The 22,408-nt window shown below is 45.3% G+C and overlaps 1 protein-coding gene across 1 annotated transcript in view; it reads left to right on the top strand.

Annotated features, from left to right (window-relative positions):
• The window catches only part of FOXK2 (forkhead box K2), a 78,745-nt gene that overhangs the window by 43,178 nt on the left and 13,159 nt on the right, over nucleotides 1-22,408 (top strand). Inside the window, exons 2-8 of the mRNA XM_023651658.2 lie at nucleotides 5,333-5,527; nucleotides 8,951-9,098; nucleotides 11,563-11,709; nucleotides 17,113-17,306; nucleotides 18,134-18,309; nucleotides 19,368-19,664; nucleotides 19,885-20,094. Of these exons, the coding sequence (XP_023507426.2) occupies nucleotides 5,333-5,527; nucleotides 8,951-9,098; nucleotides 11,563-11,709; nucleotides 17,113-17,306; nucleotides 18,134-18,309; nucleotides 19,368-19,664; nucleotides 19,885-20,094 (1,367 nt within the window). The remainder of the gene's footprint in view (nucleotides 1-5,332; nucleotides 5,528-8,950; nucleotides 9,099-11,562; nucleotides 11,710-17,112; nucleotides 17,307-18,133; nucleotides 18,310-19,367; nucleotides 19,665-19,884; nucleotides 20,095-22,408) is intronic.

Here is a 22,408-nt window from a genome sequence, read left to right as displayed (position 1 = left end):
TTCTTGTTCATCTTTCCTTCTCTCTCAGTTACTTGCTTCCAAAACTCTACTGGCTCACAAGGCCCTGTCTTTCTGTCTTACTGGGCTCCTTGGCTCCCAAAGGGCACCCATTGGCCCGTGATCCTAAGTTATGTCTTCTCGTTGTGTCTAAAGAGTCTATCAAGGAGAGCAGAGCCATGCTGGCCTTGCTTAGGGTCTACACACAGGGCAGGGCCCCCTTGTGATAATGAGAAAGAGAGCGTTGCCGATGTCCCACCTGGTTTCTGCCCCTGGGTCCACTGTTATGCCACCGTAACAGATTGGTGTTAATTGTGTTTGGTTGGTTCCCTGCGAGGAGGACCCAGGAGATGATTTGCTTGAGTCCTGGCTGGAGCCTTGGGTGGCTCACAGATCCTGGTAGAACCCTATTTCCAGGCCAGCCTTCCTGCCACTGTCTCAGAGGTGACTGCCACCATATGTACTGGGCAGTTTGTGTCCTGATGCAGTGGATGAATCTGTAAGTAACTTTTGTCTGGAGCTAGGGGGTCAGATTGAGTGGGATGGAAACACCTGGCAGCAGACCCATTTTCTTTGAAAACAAACATTGAATGCCACTTAACACAAATTGTTTCTGATCTTTGCTCTTGGCAGACTTTGGATAGCTTTTTTGACCTTGGCGTTGTGTTTTTAGTGGAGACACAGTAATCTCCTGAATTGTTGCTGCATGTTGTGGGTCCCAGCATGACACCACTGCTTTTTAATTAAGGCTTTCAACAGTATTGTTTGTGGTGCAGCTTGAAGCATTTTGGCATCTTTTGTTTTACTGGTTCTTTCTTTTTCTTTGCTCCTTCTTTTGTTTCCTTTCGCTTAAACACCAGTGGAGGTTTCTCTTTCACTCCTGGTTTTAGTTGGTTCAGTTAATAACTTGCAAGGATGTAGAATAGACCTTGTTATACATAAGAGGATCAGTGTCTATATTACATTATTTTCAAACCCAAGAAGGTGTAGAAGGTGCCCAGGCCACGTGGATTTTCCCACGTCTGTTCATCACTGTGACCCAGGCCTTGCTGGTGTCCCATCTTTCCCATGGTGCAATTCAGGACGGGCAAGCCCCTGGGCTCTACCTCCCTTCCTGGCCTTCACCTCCCTTCCTGGCTTTCTCAGGAACAGATTGAGTTCCCATTTGACACAGCAGCTTGCTCAGGAATGTTAAGTGGAGTTTTTGTGGGCATAGAACATTGGATAATCCAAACAAAAACTGCCGTCTACCTAGGAGGGAAAAGGAGGAAACTTATCCTTACTCCTATGGTTTTCATATATGTTGTGCTAAAAATTTATTGGCCAGTGCGGTTCTTAATTGCCTTCTTTTCTAGGCCTAGAGTTGATTATTCAAATCTTGTGCTAGTGATGAGGCAGTTGCAAGGTGTTCAGTTGTGGGCTTCTCATTTGTTTTATTCATGTGATTTGCTTATTTTAATTACCTTTTTAATATATGAAACTGGGCCCTGTTTTATTAACTCAGCAAGTGTCTGTTGAGGGCCTACTCTGTATATATACCAGGGACTCTTCTGGGCTCCAGGTTATGTCAGTGACCCCAGCAGGGAAGGGCTTTGATCTAATGGAGCTTGCATGCCATTGAGGGTGACAGTAAGCAAATGCAGGTCACATGGCCACAGTGAAATGAAGAACAAGGCAGAGCGGTCAGGGAAGGCTTCTGGATAGGTGGGTAAGGTGTGGGAGGGGAACCATATGCAGCAAGCAAGGGGAGGAAGGGACAAGACGTGAGGGCATGGGGTCTGACCCACCCAGAGTTGGGTGGGAGCCTCTGGGGAGTTGGGAGCAGAGGAAGGACGGCACTCAGGGGACCTTATAAAGGAAGGGGCTGTGCCTGAGGGCAGGAGGGATGGCCCTTTTGTATCATTGAACACCACCTGCAGATCTTGCTGTTTAGAAACTCAACTCTGGTTCCTGGGTGCAAACAGACTAGGTGGGAACCTGAGAGAAGGACTGGGCAGGAGGTGTTGGGACATGCCTGGGGCATCTCCTCTCTGTGGTGGGGCTGTCCATGCGCAGTGGGGTGTAACAAAGAAAAATGGTAAACAATAGGATATATTGGAGTAGATGAGGAAGCCATTTGGTGTAAACCTAATTCAGCCTGACTTTGTTTTTCCGAAAGGGCCTGACATGGCTGTTGAGCATGCGTTGTACATCTGCTTTAAGCATTTGCTATGTCCCAAAGACAAGAACAGATGGCCTTAAGATAAAGGTGCAACTTCCCCCACATTGGCATTTCCTTAAGGGTAAGCATTTTTGTCTAGGCTAGGAACTGATTGCTGCACTCACCTGTGACCACCCAGCTCCAGACAGCAGACCTGCCACCCGATGTATCCATCAGTCGCTGTGCCAACAGAGCAGTCTTGTGACTGTTGCAAAAGGGACATTCAGTAAGCTGTCAAACATGTTCTTTGAGGGTATATAACCACTCTGTACACCCCACTTCTTTGGTGCCCTTCCTTCCTCGGGGAGGGAAGGCCCCAGGCTATATGGTCCTCATATTTGACTCAGAATAAACCCACCCCAATTTTCATTTATAGATTGGTTATGGATATTTTGTCGACAGGTGTTGGTGTCATCCCTGCCTGGCCTCCACCCACTTGATGCCAGTGTGTCTTCAGACACTGCCCAGTGTCCCTGGGGGCTGAGAACCACTGCGGAGGAGCAGACTGAGGTGGAGGTGTGGGAACTAGTGGTTTGGGACTATAGAGATAATGGGTTTTCCCACTGTTTTCTGCATGCATTGGGTTTTGGTGTGTCTTTGTCATTCTGTGACATGTTGTCACATGTACAGGTCTGTGCAACCGTATTATGGTAAACATGCAGACATGTACATGTGACAACATGTCACAGAACCATATTATGGTAGAGATTGATGGTAGAGATCCATCATACAGAGGACTCCCTGGGGCAGCCTCTTTGGGGCCACACACCCTTCCCCCAACCCCTGACCACCACCTGGCTGCTCTCCAAGTCTGTGATTGTCATTTCAAGGATGTTATGTAAATGGGATCATACAGGATGTAACTTTTGGGGACTGGCTCTTTTCATTCAGGACGATACCCTGTAAAGTGGTTGTTGTATCAATAGTTCGTTCCCCTTTTCTGCTGAGTTATGTTCCCACATGTGGATGAACCACAGTTTGTTAGCTGTTCTCTCGTTGAAGGATATTGGATTGATTTCCAGTGTTTGCCTGTTATGAATAAAGCTGCTTCAAACACTCGTGTGCAGGTTTCTGTGTGAATGTAGGTGTTCATTTCTCCTGGGTAAATACCCAGGAATGCAGTTGTTTGGTTGTATGATACGTGTATGTTTAACTTATGAGAAACTGCCAAACTGATTTCCTGGTGACTGTATAGTTTTACCTTCCCACTAGCACTGTGAGAGAGATGTATTTCTCTACATCCTCACGATTGCTTGGTGTTGTCAGTCTTTTAAATTTTACCCATTTTAATAGATATTTAGTGGTGTCTCATGGCAGCTTTAATTGTGTTGCCCTAACGACTAGTGATGTGGAATGTCTTTTTTTATGTGTTTACTTGCCATCTGTATATTCTTGGTGAAGTATTTTTCAAGTCTTTTGCCCATTTTCTAAGTGGATTGTTTGTTTTCTTACTTTTGTCTTTAGTTAGATCTTCTTTACAGTCTGGATACGACTTCTTTGTGGGATTTGTGATTTGTAAAAGTTTTCTCCTAGAAGGTAAACAAGGTGAGAAGGTGGCTTGTCTTTTCAGTATCTTAGTAGGGTGTCTGGCAGAGCGGATGTTTTCAGTTCTGATTATGGGCGTGTTTTGAAGGTGAGAGCTGATGATACCAGCAGGTAGATGGGACGAGTATTGGTTTCTGGCCTGAGCACCTGGATGATGCCACTCACTGCCAGACAGGGTGCTAGGGAGGAGCCAGTACCAGGTCTAGGCCCGTGCACAGGGAGGCATGGAGAAAGCAGTGGGAGATGTGTTCCAGAGTACAGGAAATGTGGATTTTGGAGTCATTCAGGTGTGTCTGGAATTGAAGATCACAGTCCTGGATGAGCTTGTCCAGGGAGTGAATGAGGATGGAGAAGCCCAGAAGCTGTAATCTCAGCCTGGGACATTGGGTGTTGGGAGTGTAAAGGAGGAGAGTTCAGTATAGGATTGAGAAGGAGCCCCTAGAGGTGGAACAGGGAAGGGTGTGGGTGCCGGACCTCAGGAAGGAGGTGGTGGCTTGTCAGGTTCTGCTCTGTCCACTGAGACTGTGGAGGACTAACTGGCTGTGCCTTACAGGGAAGTAAAGGGGCAGGGAACCTGCTGGCAGTGCATTCAAAGGAGAGAGAGTGGGGGAGCGGGGATGCCAGGCAGCCAGTGTTAAAACCCTGCCGAGTGGCATCCTTTCTTGCCCCAGTTAAAGTGTTAGGAAATATCACCTTAAAGATGTTACTGGAACTGGGAGGAACGTGTTACCTCCACGTGCTGGACCCTTCATTCGTGGGCACCTAAGGAGGACAGAGCTGACCACTGTATGGGTGTTCCAGAGTGGCCACACTGAGGTCAGCTGAGCACCATGGCAGGTTGTTTGGCCCTTTATATATACACAAATCAGGAAGTGTTTAACTGGGTGTGAAATTTCAACTCAGAGACCATGAGTCTACAGAGCTTTTTTTAAAATTTTACTCTTTGAAGGTGTTTGCCTTGCAGTACTTTTTTTTTTTTTAATAAATATACTTAAGTCATGTCAAACAAGCTACATTAAAGGTGAACCAGAGTGTTAAATTCTAAATCTTTTCCCCTGACATTTATTATCTCTGGCTCTTGTTTGCTCAGTGAATAAGGTGATAGGATTTTTGTAAAAGAAAAGGAATGATTTTTCTTTCTTAAATAAGAAATAGCTGCAAAATTGTCTGCTGCTTACTGACTCAGATATATTTATATATTTATTTTGAAAGGAATGATGCATACTAAGTGGTTTTAAATCTACTGTATGACCTAAAACATATTTGTATAATTATTTTAAAAGGAGTAATGCACATTAAGTGGTATTTGAATCTTTTTTGAGTCTACTCTACTTTTGTTTTCTTATTTGGCTGGTCTAAGTATTTTTGTTTACTAATATTTTAAAGTCATAAAATGCCACGTTTGTGGTTTCATTCATTAAGCGACTCGTAACGTGAGATGAGCTTAAAGTGGACTTCTGGAGGACTCTTCCACACAAGACAAGGCTTCAGTGCATCTGGGGACACGAGGGCTCTGCTTCCTGCTCTAGGTGGGACACCTAGTCCTCTGGTCCAGAAGATGGGCACTGACAGTTGACTTTTCTTTTGCAGGTGCACGTTCAGGTTCCCGAGCACAAACATCAAGATAACGTTCACTGCCCTGTCCAGCGAGAAGAGGGAGAAGCAGGAGGCACCCGAGTCCCCGGTGAAGCCCGTGCAGGCTCACATCTCGCCCCTGACCATCAACATTCCAGACACCATGGCCCACCTCATCAGCCCCCTCCCCTCCCCCACGGGAACCATCAGGTATGGCAGCTTCTGTGGTGGGTGGGAGTCACTGTGGGGTTGGGGGACATGCATGCTGTGATGTACATGACCATGTCCAAATTTCAGCCATTCTGCCTGGGTACTTTTAGAAGTCGTCATAAGTAACAGTGACAGTCAGGAGCACACAGCAGCGCCTTCTCCATTCTCTGGGGCTGGATGTACTTGGAGAAGGAGACACTGAGGGCACTTAAAATACCATTTAGGGGGCCGACCCCGTGGCCGAGTGGTTAAGTTCGTGTGCTTCGCTTGGGTGGCCCAGGGTTTCCCTGGTTCGGATCCTGGGCGCGGACATGGCACCACTTATTAGGCCATGCTGAGGCGGCATCCCACATGCCACAACTAGAAGGACCCACAACTAAAATATACAACTATGTACTAGGGGGGTTTGGGGAGAAAAAGCAGGAAAAAAATACCATTCAGTTTCCAAGCACTGTCTGCTCTCAGTTTCTTGTGTTATGAAACACAATTCCCAAATGTTCCTGGTTTTTACTTATGGACTCTTTTTATTTGAGTATAAGTTGAAGGGGCAGATAATTTGTCATATTGATCTAAAGTCTGAGATAGGTTTTCATTTTCATACCAAAAAAATTTTGTTTTTTTTAATATGCTACAATTTCATGTAAATTTGGATGATTTGTATTTTGGATTGATGAGTTTGACCACAGTGAAGTGACACACTTATGTTTGTCGTGATATCCTAAGAGAAATTGGGTGCCTCAGGAAGCAGAGGAGGTGGCTTCTACAGCGGAACCTGGAGCCAGCGCATGACGGTCAGGTTGTGCCAAGCTCTCAGGACAGGAGCGGAGGGTCGGGTGAAGAACAGTCCTGGGACCCTGCAGTGTTCTTGGTGTGGGTTAGATTGCGGCCTGTGGTTGAAGCAGAGCTCCACTGTGACCACGGGGCCTCTGTGACCGTGGGGCAAGGCTCAGATGGATCAATCCTTTTATGTTCTGTTGACTCCTAGAAGAGTGGCTGTGTATTTGGGCGTCTTCTTAGCTGTAAGTAATGTTAGACTTAGGCTTGACGTGAACACATTTGCTTCTCTCTGGAGTCAGGCTCTTGCTGTCCAGGTCTATGCACAGGGTGAGGCTTGGAGGTGGGAAGGGTTTGTCTTGTCCTCCCAAGTTGCCCCTGTGTAAGGCAGAGCGAAGTGAGGGCATAAAGAGAACTCTGGCAGCTCTGGATTATGCCTTTAATATTGTATTGGTACTTCTGTTTCTTATCTTAAAAACCAGCATCAGTAGTAGGCCTTCTGGAAAGGTGTCTGTCTTGCGTTTATTGGTTAAATGGAGGTAGTGGCCTGCTGGGCTCTGGCTACTGTCCTCTACTTGGCGCTGTGGGCATGCAGCTGCTGTTGACATCAGGCCCCTTCTCCTGTGGCTGCTCTGCTGGGGAAGCTGCCTCTGTCTCTCTCACTTGGTTGAAGTCGTCTGCATGTGACTAAATGGACCAGATAGTAAGAATGCCAGTGGGTAGGCAAGAGCCAGCAATGCCACAGCAAGGTTTTTATTCAGCGCTTTGTGGAAAGTATGCGGAATTCACAGAGGAGCTCAAAAGCCCATGTTTAGCAAGTGGGATAGCAGTTCATAATAGGAGCAGCAACCTTGGAGGTGGGTTTACCGAGGCACTGGACAAGCAGCGTGGAGACAGAAAGTTCCCTCGGCATTCAGGGAGTGGGGTTGGTGGTTGGAAACTGTAGTTTGGATCAGCTCCTGACACAGCCTCTCCTCACCCTCTGTTCCTTTTTCACCCTATTTTCCTTGCTTGTCCCCCCACCACACCCCTTGACATTCTTGTTATTGGCAGTGTTGACAAATGTAACACCTCTGCTGGGTGAGATGGCAGAGTGGAGGCCTGACTGTGAGCAGTGGGTGGTGCACACTTGCCTTTCCAAAGCCATCCTCCAGCCAGCAGGTCACTCACCTTCCCCAGGTTGACACTTTTTAAATATTAGTTAGTTTTTAAGATCCTAAAGCATGAGGTCCGTGAGTGCAGTCCTGCTGTCTTTCTCATTCCTGTCTCTCTCCATTGCTTTAAGAGTTGTTCCTGGCATGCAGTAAACACTTGTTTAATGGGTGAGTGTGTATACTGATGGTGCATATTCATGGTAGGGAGTCTAAGAGGTGCTATAGAGGGTTCAGGGCCCTCCCTCTCCACCTCCTGGGCCCCTCCTTCCAGTTCAGGTTTTGGAAGTAACTACTGTTTCTTAGATATTTTTTCCAGAAATTTTGTATACATTTGTAATACTTGTCTTTTTTTCCCTCAGATACAAATGAGTTGTGACTATACGTATTGTTCTATAACTTATGGGATTTTTATGCATTCTTATCCTGGTATCCTTCCATTTCAATAGTTCATTCTCTTTTTTAAAGTATGATGCAGGCCAACCTCAAAGATATTGTAAGTTTGGTTCCACACCACCACAATCAAGCAAATATTGCAATAAAGCAAGTCATGAAAATTTTTTGGTTTCCCAGAGCACATAAAAACTATGTTCGTACTATACTGTAGTCTAAGTGTGCAGTAGCATTATGTCTTAAAAAACAGTGTACATACCTTAATTTGAAAATACTTTATTGCTTAAAAATGCTAACTATCATCTGAGCCTTCAGTGAATTGTAATCTTTTTGCTGGTGGGGTGTCTTGTAAAAGATGCAGTATCTGCGAAGCTCAGTAAAACGAGATGTGCCTGTACTGTTGAGAAAAGGGAACGTAAACTGAGTGTATAACTCAGTGAATTATCACAAATGAACATGGCCTGTAATCACAGAATCAAGAATCAGAACATTCCTAGCGCCCCGGCCCTACATTCTGAAAAAAAGCTGTGTGTTTAAAAATGGGTTCCTCCTTCTGTTTTCTGGGTGCTGCCTTACTGATCTGATGCATGTGTTCCCAGTGGCTCATTGCAGCTTGTATGTGTGTCTGTGCCCAAGGCCTCATCCCCTTTCCACACGACCTGTTCTCAGTCTGGCTGCCCTCCCCCTCTCTCCATACTCTCCCTGACATTTCTGGTGTAGCTGGAGGCCACATCCTTTGTCACAGCCTGTCCTCAGCTCCCCAGTGGGGAGGGGATGAGCAGATCATGTGCTCTGTGTCCTTGGTAAGTTCTGGAACCCTCCTGAGCCTCAGTTTCCTCACTGGTGAAACAAGTGAGCCACCAACTCCTTTGAGAGTTTGTTTTATGATTACGTGAGATGATACATGGAAACAAATAGCGAATTTCCACGTGTTTCTTGAGGTGGTCTTAAATTTCACAGAGTATGAGTGAGTCCATTTTTCCATAGATGATACTGATAGTCTCTTCTTAAATTTGATTTCCCTGAAATTCGAGCCAGTTATTGAAGCACAGTGTGATGTATACACTATAATAGACTGATAGGAACAACCTTTCCTCATCCACAGTGCTGCAAACTCCTGCCCATCCAGCCCCCGGGGAGCGGGGTCTTCGGGATACAAAATGGGCCGTGTGATACCATCTGACCTCAATTTAATGGCCGACAGCTCACAGCCAGAAAATGAAAAGGAAGCTTCAGGTGGAGACAGCCCAAAGGTAAATGTTTTTATAGCCTTGAAACAGAACCGGGGGGCTGTGATGTAGCCAGGTGTCCTCACTTCGTTGTGTGCATGTCTAGTAACATCAGCACCAGGGCCTTTTGAGAAGTGCACAGCTGAACAGATGTGGTCTGGTTGTGGGGTCACTGTAGACCATGTTCTTAGTGTTGGGGTCTTGTAAATGCATTCTTTCCGTCATTTAGCACTGGGCTCTCCCCAGTGGCGGCTATGGGCCAAACTGCTGAGAGCGGAGCAGACACTGGAGTACATGAGAACCTCTTGGTCCTCATGGGATGACCTGCATTGTGTCCCAGGAAACCTTTCCTGGAGTTTAGTTCTGCTGTCCCAAATGCTGAAGGTTGTGCACGCAAAGGTGGTTGAACGCACATGTGCACACACACACACCCCCCCCCTTAAGGGGCGCATTAGTGCCCTTCTTGGACAGTAGTTGTTGATGGTCCACACTGTGACCCTGCATACTTTTATTCTTTGACCCAGTAATTCCCCTTCTAGGACTTTGTCTAAAGGAAATGGATGAAAGTCTCAAACAAAAGTTTATAAAACAAAATTGAAAGCAACCTAAGTGCTCCACAAGGGAAGAATGATTAAATAAGGGAATATTATGCAACGTATTTACTGATATGGCTATGCTCTGAATTTAATGCTAAGTGAAAAAAGAGAACAAAACTATGCATGGTATTACTTTACATATTTATAAAAAGTGATATATTCACGCTGTAGAACATGGTACAGCCATGGGAATGACTAAGTCATAGCCATGCACCATCTGCCAACAGCAGCTAGGAGCCTTGCACACAGGGTGGTGGGCAAGGGGCACAGGCACAAAGGGGCACCTGCTGTAGGAGTCCACCTTTGTCCATTTTCCTGTTTAAAATCAGGCAAAACTAAATTGTATTGTTTCAGAATGCATTCCTAGATGGTAAAACTTTTAATAAATCATAGCAAGATTGTGATTACTGTAAAATGTCAGGAATAATGGTGGCCTCTCTGGGAGGTATAGGCTGTGGGCCAGTGGGGCATATAGGAGCTTCTGGGATATAGGCTGTATTCTCTTGACCCAGTGTTGACTGTAGTGATGTTTACTTTACAAAAATTCGTTTTCTTCTGATGCAGGTGTATTAGGGGCTTTCCTGGCTGTGTTATGTTTTTCAATAAAAAAAAGTTTTTAGAAATGTATAGAAGAAAGAGAACAAGGATACACATCAAACAGCACAAGCCCAATGAGGAAAGCTTTGTGCTCTGCCCTTGGCACAGACTCCAGCTCAGCCACTCCACCGGCCCTTTCCTGTAACTCAGAGTGTGCCCACTCGTGGGGCAAACAGGGCAGAGCCTGGCCTACGTGCTTGGGGAATATTAGCTCTTTAAAAGTGAGGTGCTGGTATTGTAGGTGATTCAGCATTTCTATACAGAGCATGTACTCATCACAGGCTGTCAGGACTAAGCATGACCTGTGCAGTTGAAGCCTGCGTTCTTTTCCTCGGCACGTCTGCCTTTCTTCCTTATCCATCCATCAATACTCTGCCTGTCTATTGTTTTACTCCATTTGTATCTTTCCCTGAACAGTTTCTAAATTGTTCATTTTTAAACCTCATGTGAGGAGTATCACCTTAAGTGTATTCTTCTGCAGTTTACTATTTGCATTTGACGTTACCTTTTGCCCCTTTTGCCATTCATCCGTGTTGATACATGGATTTCTCAGTTCACAACCAGAGGTACACCCCCTAGTGGGCTTTGTGCACATGTGTGTGGGGTTCTGAGGCATCACAATGGAAGGAGCCACTGGTGGCCTTGAGTGTGCTGGGACCAGGGGTGCTAGCCTGCTTTGGTGTGCACAGCAGCCCTGCACACTAGAACAGTACCTACCCAAGGGCCCCAGACCCTGGTGTAGGAACCCTGCGTCTGGCTGGTGCTCACCTCTGGATGCGGTTTCCTTCTGTGAGGAGCTCCTCTGTTGGTGGACATTGGTGGTTCTGGGTGATCATCACTTTGACCCTGCAGTGCGGAGCACTCTTGCCCGTCTCCTTGTACACACAAGGACCCCACCAGGGCCTGGGAGGGAGCGTCAACTCACTCCATCACTCACCATCACTGGCCTTGCCCAACTCTTCAGTTTACCGTTAGATCCATGGGACGGGCCTCTGGCCGTGGTTTAATGAGTGTTGCCCTGGACTCTGCTGAGGTCAAACAACTTTGCTCTTTTTCTTAGTTTTTTCAACTTTGCCATTGGATTTTCTCCTTACGTGGTTTTTAATACTCTTTTTCACACCACTATACGTTTTTTCCTCTTTCTTCGTCCAGATTTTCCAAATGCTCTCCAGTCAAATTATACTTAAGGTAAATTAAGCATTATCACAGGAATACTTAAAAACACTAAGAATCCTGAATTTTAGTAAAAATTTTGATAACTTCAGTGCTCTCTTTTTTTTTTAACTTAAATACAGGATGATTCAAAGCCACCTTATTCCTATGCACAATTAATCGTACAAGCAATTACGATGGCTCCTGATAAACAACTCACCCTAAATGGAATTTATACGCACATCACTAAAAATTATCCGTACTACAGGACTGCGGACAAGGGCTGGCAGGTAAATACATTTCAGTTTCTTGTTAAGTATTTCTATTACATGTCTTACAGATGCTGATTGACAACTGAGAGGAAAATAAGCTGCTGTTTTATTTAACTTGGGGACAGGTTAAGAAGGTAGAATGAGATGAGTGGGATTCTCTTTTGCTAAGAGATGAACAAGTGTTAGAGGCCTGCTGTTGCTAGGCTTGTTCTGACCTCCTTAGTGCAAAGCGGAAGGAATAGTGGTTCTAGAAGAAAATCTCAATCTGCATTTTTTACTGTCGTGGTCTCCATGGAGGGAAGGCATGACTTGGGGTGAGATTTTCCTCTTCAACCAGTGCTGTTCATTTCATACATCTGAAATGAAGGAGAGTTAAAAACCCATCCCATCCTTTACTTCAGCATTTTTCTATCTTCCTTCTCTACATCTGATGATGTACGTAGAGTTTTGAAGCTTGCACACAGCTTTCTTCAAAAGCCATCTTCTCCAGTTGGCCACTGTATAAAATAGATGAGTGCAGTGCTGCCCTGTTTAAACTGGGGAGCCTTCCAAGCTGTCCAGCTGGGCTTCAGCCCGTCCCAGACTGTCTAGGGAACCCGTGCCTCCTCAGGGGACACTTTTAAATCAGTGCATAATATTTCCATTGTTTAACTTTTTCATTTAGTTTAATTTTTAAACCTTTACACTGTGTAGATTTTTTCTTGTTCTGTGTATCTGTGTTATACGTGGCCATTTACTGGATGTCCAGTAGAGCCTCACTAATTCAGACAGTACATAAAAGGCAAGTTTGAAATATTAAGTATTGAAAGCATAACAAATGAGAGGAGAAATGTACATTTATAAATTTTGAATTCATTAAGTAATCAGGAATGGCTACAGGATTCCTTTGAGGCTTAGTGAGTAAAATGAAAAATGTTTCTGTTGAACTATAACCATTATCAATTGTTATGGGGGTGGGGGTAAAAACTTTTTTCTTCTACCTGCAGATGTATAAACATGTAATAAAAACAGTCTACCAATCACATCCTGAATATTTCCTTTGTAAGGAGTCTTTAGTCGCATAAGAGTCTTTAGTTGTGGAAGGTACAGAATAAGACCCAGCCTCCCTCCTGGCCTGGAATGTGTGCACCTGCCCTGCCTACCTCCCTGTTCACAGCAAGGCAGCATTTCTTAGTTGGCACTGAGGAAGATGCTGGATTTGAAGAGAACTTCCAAAACCAGCTGTCAGGCAGGTCTCTTAACACTTTGTACAATAAATCCTAGTGGTATTTACCATATTTTAATTTATAACAGTGAGGTTGTGCTTCAAAGAAAATGTAAAACAAAAGAAGCAGAACCGAATGATACGGTCTCAAGAGTATTCTATTGAGGAGTGCGGTGGAATTAAGTGCAGCTCAGTGTGTGCAGAATTCTGATGATTTGAAATGCCACTTCACTGGGCGTTATGGGAATGAGTATTTCTGAAAAGCCTGGCGACTTTCAGTGGCCTGCTTCCCTTCTGGTCACATTTCCTGTGTTTGCCAACATCCGTTTATTTGAGAACTGCTTCCAGGCACCTCAAGGCTTTCTTGCTAAAGAAGTCTGGAGGCTGAAGGCCAGCCTTAGGGACCACCTCCATCTAGCCTCGTCTGCTGGAGAGTTAGGTCAGCAGGGGCCACGGTCACAGAGAGCAACACTCAGACATGACCCCCACGTGCACTGATTTCTCCTGGCTCCTGGAAGTGACTTCATAGCCCACTCAGCAGAGAGTTACAGATGTAACTGCAAGTCAAGCACACCTCTCTGTTGAACTATCATTAACACTTGATTTTATTGAAACATCTTCCTTTCTGTTTAGATCAGGATCCATAAGAGTGACTCTGCACCTCTTGCTCGCCTAAGGCCACTCCTGGGACATTTCACACCTGGCTGCAGCTTTTTTAGCGGGAAAGGGATTTCCTGCTCCAGCCCTCCCTTTAATTTATGGACATGCACTCTCGATTTCTTTCTGTCCTCAGCAGTCCTTAGCTGTCCCCAGTACTGACCTGCATGTCCCCTTTTTCTGTCATGAGATTCTCTGAGCTGCGCTTCCCAAAGTGACTGCATTTAATGTCTCTGTGTGTGTAAGACCTTATTCCCATTTCCTCAGAGAGGAAAAAAAAACTCTTAACTAGAACAGCCCTTTCTTTTTTTTTTTTTTTTTTTTAAATTTATTTCTCCTTCTTCTCCCAAAGCCCCCTAGTACATAGTTGTATATTCTAGTTGTAGGTCCTTCTAGTTGTGGCATGTGGGATGCCGCCTCAGCATGACCTGACAAGCAGTGCCATATCCGTGCCCAGGACCCAAACCAGCGAAACCCCAGGCCACCAAAGCAGAGCGTGTAAACTTAACCACTTGGCCGGCCCCCAAAACAGCCTGTGAGGTGGGAGAGGCCGCAGCAGTGGGGCAGGGCTGCTCAGAGCACGAGGCCCAGGGTGCCTGAGCCTGGGCTCTGCATCAGGTCCCAGGAGCACGTGTGTTGACTCCCACCACACCTTTTCTAAGCACTAGATGGAAGTCTGCAGCTGCCCTTCAGGCTGACTTCTGGTGATTTACACTATTTCCCCATGGCAGAGCTTTTGATTAATCCAGAGGAAATTCTAGGATAAAACAAGAGGATCTGAGTAGCCCTATCTGGAAAGATGGCCTGTTTCTTTCCTTTGGTTGTATATTTATGCTCAAATGTCTTCTTTTCTTATGATTTATCATTTATAATTTTACCTAGCCCAGAAGTGAGGTATTTATTCTGACTGTGAAAAGTTTGAGAATTCTGGGGCTCTCGGCCTCTGGGAGGACCAGAGCTGGTTTCTTAATATAGAGGAGGTGCTCTCCACCCACCATGGGTTCTACTTCTGGAAGATACTTGACATGTTTCCTTCTCATAAATTTCTTTACAAGTCCTTACTCTGCAAAATATACACTCTAGAGTGCTCAGTGCTGAGTGGGATTAACAGACAGAGCAGGGAGGACAGCACAGAACAAGCACACGTGACCAGCTTTGCATCTTTCCCCTTCCTCAGCTGAGGGGGCTGAGCTGCAGTCAGTCTTCAGGGACGGGAGAGGGGAGGGGCTGGTGCTTAGCAATGGCAGATTCTGGAACACAGCCACAATTGGGGGAATTAGGGGAAAGAGAAAGTACTCAGTATTGTAGATTCTTTTTTTCATATTTAGTTTTAAAGAGTAATAACCCATCTTTTCTGTGAATGCTTTATAATTTTTGAATCACTGGAGTCTGAATCACTGTGGTTTTAATATATGTAGCTAGATTTGATCAAATTACAAAGGCCTTAAATTACCTTAGAAATATAGTTACTTCATTCTGTTTGTGTCTGCATTAACTGTCTCTTATTACTTCCTCATATTTTCTAGAGTCTTGTTGGCTGGAAAATCAAAGATGACCATTTATAAATTGGGCCTCTCTGCCCTTGGGACTGTCGCTAGAGTGTAGAAGAGGTTAGACCCAATTATGATGGCACAGACTGGGTTCTGTTACGTTTTCAGAACAGAAAACAGCAATCCCTGATCTAAGAACTTTACAGCTTGTCGGTGGTGTAAGGGGTAATGGAACAGCAACGTTGCTGACCCTGCTCTTGTCCCTCTTTATCAGTGGGTAGAAATCCTAGTGCCCTGTCCCCTGAAACAGCACTTCCTGCCTCCAGATTCCCACTGTGCTGACTTCCCTTTTTCCTCCTGACAACATGTACACGAACCTACTCTACCTCAGTCTTCACGCAGGGACTCGTCACCTCCCTCCTCAGACATTGTCTTGCACTGCGGTTTCGTGGTCACTCCTGAGCTCCTGCAGGGTAGCCAGGGCCCCACAGCACAGTGAGAGGAGATCTTGACCCTCATGTGCCATTGTAAGGCTTGCCTTGCTCACAGTGGGAGTGTCCTGTGGTGTCATTGTCTGACTTTGCTTTTCGCAGTCCCCAGTGTTGGAGTCTACCTTCTACTTCGAACTTAAAAAGGTCTGAGTGCAGTTGGAGGAGGATTGTCTTCTCTTTCTTGGACGGGGCACCAATAACAGGCAAATTTGATTTTCTGGAGGAATTGATAGAACGGTATTGGTTGGTTATCAGCCAAACTCTATGATGAAACATCATAACAAGTATCTGTGGTTGTTAAAACATTCTAAATCTCGTATAATACACTTATTTATAAATAATTTCACAAACCACAGACACAAGCTAGCCAGCCCCTTCATGTTGCCAATGAAGTAACTGACGTCCACAGGTGTTAACAGTGCTGATTGTGGCCTGTGACTGGTGTGGCACTTGAACAGGCACTTGGATTGGGTGTAAAGTAGTATTTGACCTGGTTTGATTTCTGAGCTACCTCTGGCAATTCAGCGTTTCTGACTGTGGCTAGCAGTTCTATTAGAAGGTTAATTTGGGAACTTAGAAATGATTTTTGGATAGCCCAAAATTTCACCTTGAGTTATTACCATTTTGAAACTTTAATAGTTTAATTTATGAATTCTAAATTTAAACATTAACTTAAGTGCATGAAATAATCTGAACACATGACTTTTATCTAGCTTTTCCTGACCTCTCGGGGGGGGTGTCTCAGGATCAGGTTTGCCCCCAACAGTTATTCAGGTTGCAGTGGGGAGCTTTCCTCAAATCGTCTATAAACCCTGAACTGAGCTTTTTGTAATAGAAGAATGGAGTGGGAGTTGAGAGAGAAATTTTCTCTGTGTGCCTAGACATTATTGTGAGGATCAAATAAAAATTGTTCATAGAAGTATTTTGCAAAGTGCTCTATTACCAGAAGATAATGTCAGTATTACTTCTCAATCTTTGGCTCATTTTTCTGTTTCGTTGGTTTGCAAAATACTTTATACTGGATTAATTTGTTTAAATGGCCATGACCGATTCTGTAAGCTAATTCTGTAAGCTAATTCTGTGTTCAAAAAAGTATTTTAAAGGATTGGCTTATCTTGACTCTGTTAATCTCCAAACAGGGAGAGGTCGAATGACCAGTGATAGTCTTTGGTTTCCTACCTGGAAAAAGGATGGAAGTTGACATTTTTCCTGTTGGAAATAGCCTCTTTCCCTGTGGTGTGGATTTCTCACCCCTCCCCTTCCCCAGTTCCCTTCCTGGCCCCCTGGAACCTCCTCCCATGTTATTCACAGTGCCTCTGTCCTTGTGTCCTTTCCTCCATAGAAGCCATGTGGCCACCTCTGGTTCCCTCCTGTGGAGGGGTCACAGCCCAAGAGCTCCTCCACCCCCCGGGGGAGAGGGCTGCTTCCTTCCAGCCAGCGCAGTGGTCCTTTTAAACCTCTGCCCTCTGCAGGAGCCCAACACCTAGGTTTCTGCTTTGCAGGGCACTAAAACTGGGGCACATTTTTATTTCTCAGCAAAGAAATATATGAATTCTACGTATTTTTTTATGTTTCATAGAATTCAATTCGCCACAATCTCTCTCTGAATCGTTATTTCATCAAAGTACCACGTTCCCAGGAAGAACCAGGCAAAGGCTCATTCTGGAGGATAGATCCTGCCTCTGAAAGCAAATTAATAGAGCAGGCTTTTAGGAAAAGACGGCCTAGGGGCGTGCCTTGCTTTAGAACCCCTCTGGGACCGCTCTCATCTAGGTAAGGAAAAAAGACAAACAAAAAGACCTCACTTAATGGTCAGTCAATTTACCTGTGATGTATTGGTAAATTTTCCTTTTGAAAATGAAGAAACTACCAAATGCATTATGATTAAATGTTGGGATGGGGATTTGAAAAAAGTCTTGGATGCTACACATGTATTTTTGTTTCTAGTGGTCCAAAACAATTCAGGTTGTTTTTGAAGTTTTACTTTAAACTCCATTCCCATGTGCCAACTGTTACTTTGTTGAACTCGTTGCATATTGCTAATATGATGAGTCGGCAATGTAACACTACCACATTGATGAAGAGTGTTTTTTCCTTTCCCTTCACATTTGAAAAGTTTTTTAAAGCTAACTTTTAGCTGCTTAAATTCAAGATTGATTTATACAATATTAATTGCCTGATTTTAAAATTACACATTTTTAGCTTCATTAATAGAAACTGTTTTTAAACAAAAAAAAGAAATGACCGTAACATAAGTCTTAAGCCTCACCGACTCGCACACTGCCAGCTCCTGCTGCCTGACTGTGGACGGGAGCTACTTAGAGAGGGCAGCCAGTCCAGCTCCGTGGCTGTGCGGCCTGCGCTGGGCGTGGAGCAGCGGTGCCCCGGCGCATGGTGGCTTTGTCACAGCTGAGCAAATCTTGCTGCCTGTCCGTCTCAGGTGACAGGCATTCTCTGAGAAAATAAGACTTATGGAACTGTAGTTGGTTGGCAGAAGACAAATTACACCCCTTTTTGCAAAATACGCTTATTAAAACGACGAAGCAGCTTTGTGAGTGCTTTACCTGTGTAAATCCACTGTCTTCTTTTTGGTAACACAGAAGTGCCCCAGCCTCTCCCAATCACGCTGGAGTGCTGTCTGCTCACTCCAGTGGCGCCCAGACCCCTGAGAGCCTGTCGAGGGAAGGTTCACCGGCCCCCCTGGAGCCCGAGCCTGGCGCCTCACAGCCCAAACTGGCCGTCATCCAGGAGGCTCGGTTTGCCCAGAGCGCACCAGGTGAGACGCCAGAGGGCGAGTGTGTGGGCGAGGGGCAGTCAGGGGCGCGTGAGCGGGGCATGTCAGAAACGAAACAGCAAGAGGCCTTGTTCCTTCATACCTTGTACCTGAAATTTCTGCTCAGTACCTGAGTGTTTAGGCTCTGAAAAAGTAATAGCACTGTGAGTGTTTAAGAAAATCAGTGAACATTCTTTTATGTGACAGTGTGTAGATACCTGAAATAATTTAGAATTAACATGTTTTTCATTTAGTTGCTTTATTATTGAAAAATCCATGACAAAGACTTCTCCCAAAAAGAGATAAGATAAATTAGGTAAACTAGACATTGATTGGCGGCAAAAATAATGTCCATTTAATGAATAGATGAGCATTTCACAGTTTACTTATAAAGTCACAATGTGGAATAAAAATGTGTGCCCTGGGGAGTTTCTTTTAAAAATATGTAGTGTGAAAATGTATCCAAAGTAATTCTATTATGGCTCCTAGTTGGTTGGCAAAATGTGCTTTTTGATATGTTGGAATTCCTGGCCATGCTAGCCAACCCCCCAGCCCCGCCCTGTCTGTAGCTCCTGCCATTGGTGTGTCTTCCTTACTCCAAGCCCAAACGAAAAAGAGTAGAGGTTGGTTGGCAGAGCTTTTAAAGGCCCAACTCTGTCTCTGAACTTTCCAGGTCTCTTGCACCCATTGTAAGATGAACACTGATCCCAGGGGAGTGTGGCCCCCTCGTTTGAGCCTCCGTGGGCAGCTTGTTCCCATATCCTATGTTGACGTTTTCTTTTTCATGAGGAAAGAACTGTGGGAAGAGGTACTGTAAGAGATCTGATGGAGCAGATGGCATTTTTAGCCTTTTACAAATTAAATAGCCCCATTAAAATACATTTCTCTCATCATGAGTGACTTTACCATTACAAGGTGGCAGGGGACTGTGTCCTGTTTTGTTAAACTAGCCTGTGTGTGGTTGGTGAGTGTTTGTAGCTATTTGGTTCAGGGAAACTCTGGTTGGAGGAACATGGGACTCGAGGCCTCATCTCTGCTCCCCTCCTCCTCATCCTTGGCAGGCTCACCTCTGTCTAGTCAGCCCGTTTTAATCGCTGTGCAACGGCAGCTGCCTCCGACGATCAAGCCCGTCACCTACGCTGTTGCCGCCCCTGTGACCACCTCGACCTCCCAGCAGCCCGTCGTGCAGACAGTTCACGTCGTCCACCAGATCCCAGCAGTGTCTGTCACCAGCGTGGGCGGACTGGCCCCAGCAAACACATACACTGTTGCCGGGCAGACCGTGGTCACTCAGGCAGCTGTGCTGGCCCCTCCTAAGGCAGAGCCGCAAGAGAATGGAGATCACAGAGAAGTAAAAGGTGAGCAGCGGAAGCACGTGCTTCAGGCGGCTTTTCAAGCTCTTAGAAACCCAGCAGACCTGTTCATCCCAACTCCTCCCTAACATGTTACTTAGCCTGGTTTTAGAGCAGATCTGTTAGCCACCCGATTATTTTATTTTAAACTGGTGAGATTTCTATAAGCTTTCTAGTAATATTAGGTGGTGTCATTTCTTCTTTTTTACTTTTTTTTTAATTTCAGTGAAAGTAGAACCTATTCCTGCGATTAGCCATGCCACGCTAGGTGCTGCTAGCCGGATCATTCAGACATCACAGGCCACCCCTGTCCAGACGGTCACCATAGTGCAGCAGGCACCTCTAGGTCAGCACCAGCTACCCATAAAAACTGTCACGCAGAACGGGACTCATGTGGTGCCCATCCCCGCCGCCATCCACGGCCAGGTGAACAGTGGTAAGCAGTGTCCTCACGGGTAACTGGGCGCTCGTACTGAGAGCCAAGATCCTTGGCTCCCCTTTTTATGAAGGGTGGTGTTCAGTGTTTTGATTCCGATTGTTACAATTTTAATTTTTTGTCTGAGGGAATGTTTGTATTTCTCAGCTGTAGGACACCGAGGAAGCGGTTGTGGGAATGGGCTCTCCTGGGGTTCCCATTAGAGGAGCCATCTGGAAAGAGATAAGCATTTCTAAATACCTAGAGAGAGACAAATATCCCTGCCTTTTATAGATACCTGGGTGTGGCCTAAAGCAACCTGAGGTTTGGGTGGTGGAACCTGATTTCTGAAATGTCCCCTAGGAATGGTGTCACAGCTGACCCATCCCGTGACGGTGCTCTCCCCTGGGAGTGGTGGTGTGCTCGAGAGTGTGTCTGACGGTGGAAGGAGAGAAAACTGCTCTTCCGTGCTCTTCGCTCTGAAAGTCCTTTGGAGCCCTGTGCACGTAGCTCTCCACGAATGTTCTGATGTAGATGAGTAGAGAAGATGGAACAGATTGAGGGAGCTTGGCTTTTAGACAAACGGAGAGAACCTCCCCTGCCCAGCCCTGTGAAGCAGTGTGAGCAGGAGAGTCCTGGCTGGCTGTGCAGTCAGCTCGAGTGTGTGGGTCCTGGGGCTGGCATCCAGTCGTTTTAGCTGAGGGCCCCCGCCCCGGCCTCTGGAGTGATGTTGTCCGCATGTGTGGGCCATCGCGATGCTGCATTGGCCCAATCCCAGGACCTGCAGGGCCTCAAGCAGTAAAATCAGAAGCTGCCGGCCAAAACCAGCTCTCTGGCATCAATCCTTTCTTTGAAAGAGGGTAGGGAACAGAAGACTTCATTCCGTTGACTTCCAAATCCTCACTGAGCTGTTTAAGGAATGGGGGTCCGCAAGACGTGCATTACCTCGTGTGATTCAGGCTCCCACCCTGCCACTCCCCAAATTTAATGGCAGAGCAAGATTTGGATCTTCTTTTGGGGAAGACTAACTTCCTGAGAGTTTTTTGTTTTTAAGTAATAGCTAACACACACCAACGTGTGGCTAAATTGAGAAATTTGCAGTCAGTTGCCCATTTAAAATGCTTTGCTCCTCAAGCCCTGTGTCTCCTAAGCAAGTACGAGTAGTGTGGGCCTTGTTCTCCTTTTGTGTCTGAACCACTTCGTCATCGTGGATGGTCTTGATACGTGCGGCTGGAAGCAGGTGGCACTGAGAGATGGATGGTCCGTTTCTGGTCAGTGTCGTTCTTCCTAGTCTTAAGCCATGGTGTGGGCCAGTGATTCCCAGATGTCATATGCCTCAGAATCACTCGAGGGCTCCCTCTCAGAATCCCTGACTGAGCAGGTCTGGCCTGGGGCCCAAGAATGTGCATTTCTGACACATTCCAGGTAGTCTGAGAACCGCTGGTGCAGGTCAGGGGCCTTTTATGTCTACCTGTCTGTTGGAAAGAGTTTGAAAAAATCTGTATCCCTTTCACATGTTTAAGTTGCTATCTGAAATTTTTCATGATAAATTTAATAAACAAGGGATTAAATTTTCCCCTACTAAAAATATTGATGTCTTACAATTAAAAAAAAAACAAAACTTTTACTTCATTCTTTTGCACGTGCTACTGGCTCTGAATACTGCCCTAGTTTGATGCTCTTACCCACGTATAAACACGCAGACAGACAGGCTGTCCTGCCGTTGTAGTTCAGTCTCACACATTCCTACCTCCTGCTGATTTCATACTAATGCCATAGACTTATTCTTGGAAGTCTTACTGAGCATGTTTTTTTCTGCAACAAAAAAAATTAAAATATTACAGATTTAATTGTTTGTGACTATAAGGATTGATTTATCAGTTGTTGTTACTACAGAATTGAGCAAAAGCAAAAATGTAATATTAAAAATCAAATATTAAAATTGTATTAAAGATGCATTTCCTAATATTTCAGGGCTTTAAAGAAAACCACACAAATTATCTGTTATCCTTGAAATCACTGCTGTAGGCATTACTGCGTCAGCCCTCAGACCTTGTTCCTACCTAGAAGGGAGACTGGAAGAAATGCTGAAAGTCCTAGTTGCAGTCACCTTTTAGCAAAAACTATTTTAAATTATCTGTTAGTGGGAAATTTGATTGGTTTTCCTTCAACTTGATTGCAGTCTTTTACTTAGAAATCACTTGGCTTGGAAAAGGATTTATTATCCAGTCAGTGATAACTCAGGGTCACGTCACTGGCCATTGCAGCTGTTCCAGTGTTCCGTGCTCTATCCCAGTGTTTTCATCCCCAAAGGCAGCGCCCAGCTGAGTGGGTG

This window comes from Equus caballus, chromosome 11, assembly GCF_041296265.1.
Source record: "Equus caballus isolate H_3958 breed thoroughbred chromosome 11, TB-T2T, whole genome shotgun sequence".
NCBI lineage: Eukaryota > Metazoa > Chordata > Mammalia > Perissodactyla > Equidae > Equus > Equus caballus.
The sequence above is the reverse complement of the archived record's forward strand: the minus strand, read 5'-3'. Positions and strand labels throughout refer to the sequence as shown.